The sequence below is a fragment of the Solanum verrucosum genome, unplaced genomic scaffold (assembly GCF_900185275.1).
Source record: "Solanum verrucosum unplaced genomic scaffold, falcon-dt-bn FXZP01000278.1, whole genome shotgun sequence".
Lineage (NCBI taxonomy): Eukaryota > Viridiplantae > Streptophyta > Magnoliopsida > Solanales > Solanaceae > Solanum > Solanum verrucosum.
Genome location: NW_026020332.1, coordinates 3,381,446 through 3,394,496, shown reverse-complemented (window position 1 = coordinate 3,394,496; position 13,051 = coordinate 3,381,446). Strand labels below are relative to the sequence as shown.

At 33.9% G+C, this 13,051-nt stretch overlaps 1 protein-coding gene across 2 annotated transcripts; it reads right to left on the bottom strand.

Annotated features, from left to right (window-relative positions):
- Positions 1-722: 722 nt before the first annotated feature.
- LOC125836566 (putative E3 ubiquitin-protein ligase LIN) lies at positions 723-4,889 on the bottom strand. Of its 2 annotated transcripts, none has more exons than XM_049515750.1 (7): positions 3,654-4,889; positions 3,412-3,550; positions 2,353-3,329; positions 2,119-2,266; positions 1,785-2,036; positions 1,391-1,706; positions 723-1,220 (listed from the first exon to the last, which is right to left on the bottom strand). In XM_049515750.1, exons 1-7 carry the CDS (start codon positions 4,709-4,711, stop codon positions 1,078-1,080), a joined length of 3,033 nt encoding a protein of 1,010 aa, XP_049371707.1. In that variant the 5' UTR covers positions 4,712-4,889; the 3' UTR covers positions 723-1,077. The 2 variants fall into 2 exon arrangements, with proteins under 2 accessions (XP_049371707.1, XP_049371708.1); XM_049515751.1 differs by having other exon boundaries at positions 1,391-1,700.
- Positions 4,890-13,051: the final 8,162 nt, after the last annotated feature.

Sequence of the window (13,051 nt, the reverse complement as noted above, 5' to 3'; positions counted from 1 at the left end):
TTGGAGATGCCCATTTCCGAATGCATTTTAGCCTCCTTTCTATCGGATGTAGCAAAGGAGTTTGTGCGTGAATCTAATGGGATTTCATGCTTCTTTTATTGCTATCCGTCTTTTATTTTCTCTGTCATAATGGTTTGACGTTTGATCATGTTTTATTTACTGCCCAGTATGTCTACTTAAATTGTGTGATGCTTTCTAATATGTATTGTCAGACAAAAAGTTGAATTTCGTTTAATGTACTTGTGTTTGAGCTACTTGTTGTCTCTAGCTATATTCAATGTGGTTTGCATTCTGTCTCTGCATGTTTTTTTCCTTTTGGGAACCTTTTACAATAGTATCTTCAAATTCTAAAATGGAGATTACAAAGGCTATACACGCAAGAGGGCTCTTTGGTTCTTATGGTACTCATGCGTATTTAACTATTAAATGAGATTTCTAACAATTTGGAACATAATTCAAAGGATACATAAGTATTATGCAGAAAATTTACAGCATAGTAGCATCTCATCCCACTTTTGCCAAAATAGAAGGATATTTCTCTGTAAGGATGTAAAGTAGATCAAACTGATATTTGATTGACTGAGCCTTCAATCATACGTTTTGTATCGGAATTCAGTTCAGTATACGTAATACTTTTAGTTTCATGGATTCGATTCTTACTGATCTATGCTTTTTACCAAAATTTTGAACAAGAAAAACAAACTGAACTGTGCTAAATACTCTCAAGGAACAGAGTTCAATGTTTCTCCCCATATAATCTTGAAAACCTCACTTTACAATGTTGTTTTCAGTTTTGCATCAAGTGTTACAGAGACATGGTAATTGCTGCTTTTGTATATTGAAGAATTAGAGGCATTATCTGTGTCCATAGTCTTTGGCAATACTTGCTTTGAAATCAACTGAAGTTATTTATGAATTACTCAAGAATGAATAAGAAGAAGACGTATCGCGGTTGAGAAATAGCCTCACTTATAACTAAAATTATCTCCAAGAAGGGCTAATATATAGACATCCTGTGCCTTCATGGACATGTACAAGGTAGAATGACTAAAGGTACTAAACAAAAAAAACAAATTGTTAAGGTACATTAAGCTGCTGATGATGCCTTGAGCTGCTTGAAATAATTGAAACAAGCTCCTTTGCTGTCCATGTTACTTCTGAGAGTTTATGCAAATCATTTATGAGCTCTTTATCCAATGGAGACAATTTTGCCAAATAATCTGAAAAAAAATAATAGACCAAAACACTGTGAAGAAAGTTCAAAATGTGCTATTTTTTTGTGATAAAGTTTAATTAGGTATTATGGAAGTAACAAGTTAACTTTTCTCTAATGATAGAGCATACAATTTTATCAAGGTTAAGCTAAAGTATAGCTTGCAAAATCCCATACCTGAATTGTTTGCCAGTTTGAGTAATGAAAGTGAAGCAAGAACTCTTTCCTCTATAGCATTATTGTACTTCAATAACTTTATCAGCTCGGGGATCAGCTCCGAATATACTAAAGACTGAACTCCTTTGTCCTCAATGAAACAGAAAAAATTGCTCATCCAGGTGACAGTAACTAGGCTTGCTCTTCCTAAACATGGAATTCCATTGGCTATTGAATCTACAAGACCAGATAACAGCCTCTTGTTTCCACTGTTAAGCAACACTATCGCTGTTTTCCTTTGCCAATTTCTTGTTGCCTCCTCCTCTTCATTCTGAAACTTAGTTGAAGGACTAGGTGAATTCGAGTTTTGGTTAAAGTTCAACATGAAAAAAAGGTCATGAGAAGGGGAATTTACCAGGTTTGTATAACTGTTAAGGATGAAGTTTTTGCCAAGATATGAATCCCCAGCGTTTTCGTCATAGCCTGCTTCTTTTAACAGACATTGCTCCACTACTGGCTCTCCAGCATAGGAAAAACAGCTCCCTAGTATAAGTAGAGCTCTGGCTGATTGTACTTGGACTTTTTCATTGAATACTTGACAGTCCAAGGCTTTTATTATTTCTTCTATTACTTCTTCTCTATACACACTGCACTCGTTCGGATCTCCCTGCAGCATGACTGCAGCTAAATGAGGATTTCTTCCGAATTATTCTTTGAACCGGAGAAGACTATAATGGAAACAGACTTACCAAAAGATCAAGCTGTAACAATATGGCAGAGATAATGGGGCGTTCTTCTTGTTGAGCTCTTTGGAGATAGAGTAGCAAAATGTGCAAGGTGTTCACCATTCCCCATCCACTTAGTAGTCCGCGTAAGAATTCTATTCTTTGAATTTGCCTGTAACATCATGCAAAATTACTTGTTCATTTAGATGCAAGAAAAAGAAGAAGATTGCATAAGAGAGCTTAACAAGAATATCTTACTTATCGATGCAGAGAAGCTCGGTGAGAAATGCAAAAACATGTCCTCGAGTGTTGTGCTGGTTCTGAAGCAATAGAAGGGGAAGAAGACAATCTTTATTCAAGTTCTTGGCCAGGTAATGCCTGCAGCTTCCATCAGATTGAACACAATAATACATAACAGAAGCCACTTTACTTTTTTCTGAGACATTTCCTGTTTCAACTCGTCTGAGCAACAAGCTCAATCCCCCTACTGAAATGACTTGCCTACAATTTTCAAAATTCTTGTCTTCATCAAAACCAGTAAGAAGTTGATCAAGCAAGTAATATGCTGCCTCTTGAGGACTACGTTGAACCGTGAATAACGTCTGCAATTGATCTGCAAATTCCAAAACTCGAAGTACTAATGGAATCCACTCAATTGATATCATCTGTTTCGACTTTGGCTGCACTAGGTAAAGCAGAATTGCAGCCTTGAGAAACAGGTTGCTACTTCTCAATAGTCTCAAGAAAATATCAAGCTGTGAATCTGAGTTCAGAATGATTTGTCCATTCGTCTCTTTCCTAGTGACTAGTTCTGCTAAGATTGAGATGGCTAGTTCCAAGATCTCATCATCTTCGGATGCAAACAAAACGTTCATTATTCCTTCGATCACTGGTGTTGTGGACAATCTCTTTACAGTCTCAGGATCTCCATGAGAATCAAGCCAAGATTTTGCCACCAAACGGATGGCCAGTTCACACTCACTTAAGCTATCTGAGGAGCAAATCGCGAAGATAGCTCTACTTAGATCATTTGAAACAGAAGGAATTATTTCTTCTTCCTTTCTGATGGAAACACTGCCAATCTTACTGTTTCCTTCTCTCAAGCACTCCACAGGCTCACTTTGACAACTGAAATACGGAAAGCGGTCTGATTTTTTATGAGTATGATCCCATTGATCATGTTTTGGAGTTCTATTACTTTGACTCGATGATCTTCGATGAACCACTGTTTTTTTCTGTCAAAGTTAAGAATATAATTAGAATTCTCATCATACCCTTTCAAGAATCAACAAAAGGTAATATGTAAAGGTCACTCACTGGACTGTAATTGCCTTGCTTTAAGTCATCTCCAATGGATGAAATCTTCTCTTTTTCTTCCTCCTCATAGTCCCAAATTCCATTTCTTGCAGCATCCATGGATTTCCTCTCCGTAATTGGGCCAAAAACAGCACGATATCTTCAGGATAACGAAAAAAACTTTCAAGCTCAAAACTATCCTAGGAAGCATAGTACATAAAAAAAAAAAAAACAGTTCAACCATGAGTTGTATGCAAACTTACAATGAGTTGTTCTTGACGGAGGAATTGGAAGTGACAGAATCCATAGAACGTCTTCTTGAAGTCGAATATCCCACTTTAGAAGGCAAAGGCACAGAAGGAACAGCAGGGGCTTGGGCACCAACCTTGAGCCATTGTTTATAGTAAAGAGCAAACTTTGTTGTACCAATATCAACATGGTCATTATAGAGCTTGTTTAAGGCCTTCATGTGCTTCTCCTTTTCAGCATATTCCAAACTCGATAGAACTTCCAATTCTTGTGTATGCCAAATCTTGAGATGAAGAAGGTGTGGAAGAAACAAATGCTCCCAAAGCTCAGGAAGCAAGTGTGTCCGAGCAAGATATGGCGAATCAACAAACACCTGAAGGAGATGCCTAGCTGCAATTCTATCATTTTTTTCGAGCTTGTAGACGATAGATAAGTAGAGCTGTGCACAAGCAGAGAGATTAGCATTGGGAATTCCACAAGTTGAGGCATTTCCAGAGTTATTGGAATTCAAAGATGCCACAATTGTCAATAGCCTAATAGAATATTGCAATGACTTAACTTTAACTTCCCTTTTAGTATCATCAATACTATCAACTAATCTCTCTATACTCTCAATAGCCAATTCTATATCAGCAAAAATCCCATCATCCGAATAATTCTTCTTTCTCGCAAAACAAGCATAACATTTCTCCTTAATAGCTTCGCGAAAATCTTTATCCCTCGAATATTGTCCTACAAAGCCACTAAGTATAGAAATCACTGCTCTTATAGCAATTTCATCAATAGCAGGCTCATCTCTTCTTGGAATATTTCCTTCAACATGAGTATGAGTGGACTTAACATTCGATTTTTGTGACGAATGAACAGAAGAAGTAGTACTCGAAAAGGGTCTTCGGGATTTAGTCTTGGAGAAATCCAAGGATGATCTTCTGTCATGGCAAATGTAAATAGGCAGAGCAATATTGTTTGAGTCTTCTCTGTCTTTGAACTTAACTTTTCTATGAGTTCTTGCAGGTGTTTTTTTACTACTTTCAAAACCTTCATCAGCTAGTAATTCTTGAAGAGAAGCCATTGGAATAAAAAAGATAATTGGATTGTGAACAAAAGGTGCAGTGACATTCTTTCTTGAGTTTACAAGATAAACAGAGAGAGAAAAAAAGAAGATTAGGAGTGGTTGATAAAAGCCACAGAAATGAAGACAAAATCCAATGGGCTGGTTTTCCAATAACTTTGTTAACTTCTACTGGGCACTAACCAGTTACATGCTTCATTAGAAGGAAGAAAAGATTAGCCCCCCTTCAAATGGATCCGGCTCCCCTCCATTACCCCTTCCCTTCATTTCGTTAAGTGCACATCTAGATTAGAGACATGTGTCATATTTAAAGTTTAAAGGTCAAGATTATATTATAGAGTATTAACAAATATCATAACTATAGTTAAGTCATGTTATTTTAGAAAACCACTCTCCAAGTTTAGTAAGGATTACAATATATTCTATACAAAATTTGATATTTATTAATATCATTAATTTCATATTATATTTTTGTATTTAAATATTAAATTGTAATTTTTTAGTTTGAAACCAATTATTTTTAAATGATAAAAGATTGCTATTGTGCGTTCTTTTGATTACTTCTTAATTACTAGTGATCCAAAAAAAAGGTGAACATTGGAATTGATCAGAAGTAATTAATGCAGGTTGAAGTGGGTTTTTGTAAAATTAATGCGGGGGCAGGGCGGATTGCGGGTATATGTGATTTTATGTGTGTTTAAGTTTGATTTTAATTTTTTACATGTTATAAGAATGATAGAACATTATTTATTAAGATAATTTCTTTAAAGCTACTAAAATATTCAAGATAGTAAATCAAAATGGTTCAATAAAAAATAGGGAAAAGGGTCTGAAAAATACTTCAACTTTGGCCGAAATTGTTGTTACGATACCAAACTTTGAAAATGACCTTTTACCCCTGGACTATTTAATAGTACCTTTTACCCCCATGTACTATTTAATAGTGTATTTTAAAGGTATATATGTGTCTACGTGGACATCATAAATATTGCATCATTTTAAATAGTAATGTGTCCACGTGGGCACATATATACCTTTAAAATACGCTATTAAATAGTGCAGGGGGTAAAAGGTCCTCCATAAAGGTTGATATCGTAACAACAATTTCGGCTAAAGTTAGAGTATTTTCCAAACCCTTTTCCCTAAAAAATAATTCAACTTCCATGTTTCCTAATTGACCTCTAAAAAAATAATTTTTTAAGTTACTATCCTATTAAATTAGTACAACTTATGAAAACATGAATTTATTTTTATGAATTTTATTTTTAGTATCTAACTTAATTAACTAGAAAAAGAAAATATTAAAAAAATTATGTGGGGTGGATTCATGCGGAATGGGTCTATATATGCGGGGGGGAATGAGAAAGGTTGAAAATGAAAAAAAGGGTTATGCGAGGCAGGGGGATTGAAAATTTTACGGGTTAAGCTCAACCCACCCCACCCTGCACCGCCCATTGTCATCCCTAGAACCAAATGTGGAATCAAACTTCTTTTCTGCCTTAAATGTCCAGTTGTAAAGAACTATTAGTATGATACATCAATTCACCAAATATGTATTTTTTGTTCAGAAGGAGAGATAATAATAATAACCTTTATGATAAGCTACTTCTTTAGTGTAATAAAATTTCCTTTCCATGGAAAGAATGAACACCCTTGATCTGAAAAAAGGTAAACAAGGGAGGTACAAGTTAAAAATGGGAAAGCTATGGACAAAAAACTATATATTAAGTTCATTAAATATTAAAAGCATAGATATGGTTTCTGAAAGTATGAGACAAAAAAAACAGCTTATTTTGAAGCTGAGAGAGCACATGATCAGCTGCATTGTTCCATGGGGTCCTTTTCTAAGTTCAAAAAATAATATAAAAGGTAAAACTAAGAGAAGAAAAAAAATACTCACATCATCATGAAATTATTAGTTTTAAAAGGGTAAACTTTGGGACCATGGTAGAGAATGTCTGCCTGTAAATGCTGACTGCTTTAATAAATCCCTTACCTCATTCCGAGTCGGAGTCAAAAATTTTAATTTATGAATTTTGAATTACAATTCATTTACGTAGTCATTAGAATCAAAAAGTTATTAAGGTTTATTAAATTCATAATTACAATTATATATAGTGATCCGCTCCTAAAGTTCGGTTGAACCCCGTAATCACAACTATTTATGATTTTTTTTTTTAAAAAAGACTAAAATTTTTGGGTCTGTTTTTGTCCAGTAATTGCCACAATTCATTACTGTATTTCCTTTTTTGGAACTTGGGTGGGGGCTATTGCAGTTGAATGATTGATAACTTTTTGCAGAACGTTGAAATTTAGAGAATTTAATTTCTTGCGTATACAATTATTGAAAAATTCAGCAAAATGTTCACATGGATCTTCTATGAGTATTTCTTTCTTTTGTTTTCTAATTACTATGTACTTCTCTGTCCTTAATTACTTGTCCACTTTTCCTTTTTAGTTGTTCCTAATTATTTGTTTATTTTGACAAATCAAGAAAGAAGAAATTTATTTTATCCATTATACCCTCAGTTAATTATTTTGAAAAAGATGGAACTTCTTGAAAAGAAAATCTTAAGTTTCTAATTCATCCACTTCATAATTAATAAGAGTAAAATGGTAAATTCACTATGTCAATAATTATTTTCTTAATAGGTATGTCCGTTCAAAAGTAGACAAATAATTAGGGACAGAGGGAATAATAACTTTTTCATTGTGAAAAGGGGAATGGGAAGAAAAAAGAATAGTAAGAATCAAATTCATACTTTTTGTGTAAAAATAATACTTACTCCCTTCGGCCCAAAATAAATATTATTTTAGCAAAACAAAAACTTATCTCATAATAAGTATTACGTTAGAAATTGAAGGAAAAAATTAGTAGAGTAGATTTTTCAACTATATCATTTGTATTTCATCTTCTTAGTAGTGTTCAAATTTGAAGAGATATTTATTAAATAGAGTTAGTTTAATGAACCACACATTGTATTTATTGATATTTTTTTCAATGAACGTAATATTTGTTAAAATGACACTTATTTTGAGATGAAAGAATATCAATATCATTAAATTGTAAGCTTGGGTGGCACAGTATGTTTGGGTAGGTGGATGAGAGGATGGAAATATTTAATCATGAAATTAAAAGGAAAAAATAATAAACCAAATAAAAAATGATAAGTACTAGGAGATAGAAGAAACATAGTCTATGTAAACGTTTTACCTATCGATGGAGCAATTAACCTAATCTCGAAGCCTTTAATTATTTTAAGATTAAGATAATATATACTAGGAGTATTATTTGAAGATATTTTACTAACAAGTTCAATTATGATGAAAATGACTCCTTTGGTTATGCTTAGTTGAATGAGTATTAATGTATTATATATCTGAAAAGTCCAAGATGTCATTTTAATTAGATTATACGGAAAATAACTTGTCATGAAACAGACTTATCAAGCTAGGAAATAACCTAGGCATAGTTTTTGTGACAAGAGTAGACTTTATTTTATCAATTCGACAATTGCTCTAACGATTAATGCTATGGCATATATGTTTTTTTTTAGAAAGGTATATATGCAAGAACCTTACGATAAAATTAAGGAAAAACTACCTAATTATACAAACGTTCTTATTATATTTATTAATTTTCTCTATGTTATCTCATTATTCAATAATTTCATACCAGTATTCAAGTCAGATGCACTTAGATACATGTTTTTCGCTATCAAATTCATTAAAATGGGGAGGGAGACGAGTGAGAATAGGAGGGAAGTGAGCGAGATTTGTCTATGTATCTCATATACATGCGAATCACATTAAGTATCACATACATGTATATGGTGTGATTCGTATGTATATGAGATACCAGAAACGCGAGCGAGATATGAAAGTGGCGAGCAAAACAGGAGGGAGGCGGGCGAGATTTCTCTATGTATCTCATATACATGCGAACTTGGATACAGTGTATCTAGAATAAATTGCACCTAATTTTGACTCATATATTCTGAGATACATGTATTTGAACATATCTGATCTGGATGTATCTAGATGCACCAAAATCTGGTAAGATACGTAATATTACAAACTATCGTGTATCTAAATAATTAACTCCTAAACTAGTAAAATTTCTGTAAGTTACCCAATTAATATGAACCAAAAGGAGTTCGAAACCAAAACGGATACTTTTTGAACACTCTATATAAAAACGAAGCCTATCTAAAAACATGCACCAAAACATACACTTGGCTAAATGTAACATCCCAGAAAATTTTTAAGCTAAGACTTGAACCATCCTTCGTTGTGAGTAGCATTTTACCGAGGAATTAAAATTTCTTAAGTGTTAAGGTCACTAGATGTAGCACCTTGAGTTCCAAAAAGAATTAAATTGGAAATAGCAAAATCTGAAATTTTGCAAGTTGAGCTAAGTATGAGTTTTGGGTCGACTTCAAACGACCATAACTCCTAGATTAGGATGAGTTAGGTGTTCTACCAAATACCGTAGGAAAGATCTTTGAATTATCTTTCCAACGCCTCCAAGTTTTCTAAGTTTCGAGGTCGGATTAGTGAGATATGGCCTTTTGAAGATAGGCTGTCCAGTTTAGGAAAGTTAGCCGAAAATAGAGAGGGGTATTTTGGTCTTTTCCTTACCCAATCAGATTTAATTCGTTTTTAGTAATATTTTAAGGCTCTAATCCTATTAGGTTCAGTTTTATAATCCTAGTTTACGCCTAGGGTTTTAGTTGAGATAAAAGAAGAGAAAAGAAGAAGAGAAAAGAGTAGAGGATCAAGCGTTCGTCGAGATTCTTGCGTCTTGTTGCGGATTTTCGCAATGGGTTTAATCCCTAAGAGGTATGTAAGCTTCCATAGTGTTGGGTTTGTTCACCCACATGCCAAACATGTTATTTTCAGCGCAAATTTCATTCTTGAAGTTGAAAGATTTGAATTATTGATGAGTTCTTGAAGTTCATTCTAAATCTTGTTGTGTTGGGTTTTGGATGATTTCTTGAGATCAAAGTGAGTGTTTTAAGGGATGGGATGTATTGAGTAGATTAGAGTGTACTTCTGTTAAGAAATCAAGTCTAAGTGATTGGGGAAGAAATCATTCGATTCTAAGCGAAATAGGGTGAGAAAACGAGAAAAGAAACTTGCTGAATTTTCTGGGTTGGGGGCCTGGCGCGGTGCGCCTGCCAGAGCGCCCCAAACCCACCTCTGAAGTTTAGGGGCTGACGCCCCGCGCCACCCATAGCGCCAGGGTCGCCTGCCCCATCCAGTTTGTCGTCAGTTGCCCTTTGAGTTCGTTTAAAGTGCAGCTTCACTTCTTTTCGATTCTAACTACTCTAAGCTACTTCTAAACACCTAAAATCATTCATAATATGATCATAACCTTGAATTCAAAAATCAAATTCAAGGTAGAGTTGAGAGTCAAGTTTGAGAGTTGTTTCAAATCTTTTTGATAAGGTCCCTTAGAGTCTTTTTTAGGAGTCTTCTACAATTACTAGTTATTTGTTTCAAGACTCGAGCAAGTGAGAATGAGGATGAGGAGAATGTATTCATGAATCTACTTTGTCATCATTAGATCCTTCATATCATGAACCAAAACTCTTGAATTTATAATTCACATTCAAGAGAGATTTAAGAGTAAAGTTCAAGTAAGCCTTTGAGTTCAATTGTGAATCCTTTGAGATCAACTATCGATTTGAACTAAGTTCTGAGAAAGTAAGTAAGAGAATGAGAGGAGTCGTATACATGAGTCCATGTTGTTATGTAGATCATCGAGTCGAGTTGTTTCATGCCCATAATTCTGCATGAACTTCGTAAGTTGAGCATCTTTCAGAGAAGTGGTATCTTCAAGTTTTAAGCCTTTAAGTGTTGAGTTCCTAAGCCCTTTTGAGAAGTCTCTTTGAGTTCTTGAGTTAAGAAGTTCATGCTTATAATTGCGCATGAACCCTTTGAGTTGAGCATTCTTTAAATGAGTAGTATCATTGAAGTTCTTAAGTTCCAAGTATTGAGTTCTATCTATGGTTATTGAAAACCTTACATTGAGTCATTCATGTCCCTAATTCGGCATGAACAATATTTTAAGGAGTCTTTTACAAATGTTTTAACTTTGTTTTAAGACTTAAGCTTTGAAGTTAAGTAAAGAGTAAGAGTAAAGTCTTTTATAAATGTTTTAACTTCGTTATAAGACTAAAAGTTTCAAGTTAAGCAAAGAGTAAAGAGTTGAGTTCATTTCTCAAAAGTTATAAGGGAACTAAGTATTCCCTAAGAGTTTATAAATGTTTACACATTTGAGCAAGAAAAGGGAACATGATTCCAAGAGAGCCTTTGGGCTAAGTTTTGAGTAATTATCTCAAACTAAAGAAAGAAGTTGTTTTAAAAACATATGAGCTAAAGTATATTTTGGGAGTAGTATTGAGCACCGATATGGGGATGCGAGTTCATATTAACTTAAGTCTCCATAAACCATGTAGCCATCATGGGTAGTAAATGATCATACTTTTTAGATGAATCCTTAAGATGCTTTTAGCATAGACTAGTGGATCCACTAAGTTAAGCATTCTATATGACGGCAAAGTATAGGACAGTTCTGGCAGCGTGGGCAAGACGTTATATCACCACTTAGGCTCATAGTGGTGGTTGTTGGTTAGAGAATCTCCCACAGAAACTATATTACTTTAATATATAAGTAAAGTTGAGTTTGTTATTGAAAAATAACAAAAAAAATTGAGTTTGTTTTTAAAAAATATTTTCAACTTCAAAATTTTATTTTTTCACCCTACCTGCCCCCCATCCCCCCCCCCCCCAAAAAAAATATTTTAAGTTTGTTTTTAAAAAATATTTTCAATTTCAAAATTTCATTTTTTCACCCCTACCCTCGACCCCCCACCCACCCCTCACCCACCCCCTACCACCCCCCCACCACCCCCAAAAATAATTTTAAGTTTGTTTTTAAAAAATATTTTCAACTTTAAAAATTTATTTTTTCACCCCAACCCTCGACACCCACCCCCTACCAGCCCCCACCCCCCAAAAAAAATTATGTTTGTTTTTAAAAAATATTTTCAACTTCAAAATTTCAATTTTTCACCCCTACCCTCGACCCCCACCCCCCCCCCCACCCCAGAAAAAAATTAAGTTTGTTTTTAAAAAATATTTTCAATTTCAAAAAATATTTTCTACTCTAGTAAAAATAAAATATATTTCTCAAAAATATTTTTCATTCATAAATCAAACACTAAAAATCTTTTTTGGAAAATATTTTCTACTCACCAACCAAACATGAGAAAATAAGTCAAAAATCAACTTATTTTTGAGGAAAACATTTTCCTTCATACCAAACACACCCTAAATATAAAATATAAAATAAATAATTTCAAGGGTTCGCTCAAAAATCGGTCAACTACAATTATATATTCTGGTTAGATTTTTATATTTTTAAGTGAATTCTTTTGGTTAAATATTGAAAGGATAAGGATATATGTCGTGTAAATTGATCATCAATTGTTCAACGAAATGATGAAAGTTAGTAGAAAAGCATAGTTGGGAGTGGACCATTTTGAGAGCAATGTTTAAATGAAGGGACAAAAATGAGCAACCAATTATGAGGTGTTAAAAGGAAAAGAAAGAATGTGAAACTCTTTCTCCTCCACTGATGTTAACATTCATGTGCCTTGTTTGACATCTTGTGGTTTAGGTCCATTGTACTCTCTTTTTCATTATCATCTTTTTCGATAATGCTTACTCTACAAATTAATAATTGACACTATGATTACAACTTTTATAAATGAATATTGTATGGATCGTATAGTCAAAAACACAAAATTATTCCAGCTTTAGCTGGATCTATATTGCCGTACTTTCAAAGACAAAAATTTCGTTAAAGATATTTATTAAAAGGATTGATTCAAGAAAAGTAGAAGTAGGATGAAAACGTATTGACGGGGGGAGGGAGGTTGATTAGATAGGACATGACGTAGTTTTAGCTTATCGAGGACATGAACTAATTAGATAGGAGGGTGTGGATCAGAGGACACAAATTAGGTTAGAAAGTTAGTAGGTGGCAATGTGCTGCCTTGTTGTTCCTCCATAGTAGTTGTAGTATTGCTCTTGTAATTTTTTAGCCTTCAATTTCTGTTACTATTTATTGCTTCTTATACCTTGATTAATGTATTTTTTTCTTGCAGTGTTTGTTCTGTTACTATCTGATGTTTCTTATACTTCTTAATTTTTTTTGGGACTGCTTTGGACTGTTTTTTTGAATCGGAGGTCTATCGAAAACGAGAAATAAGGTTTGGGCATGTTGTTTTCTTCGAATCCCACTTTGTGCGACTACTGATCATGTTGTAA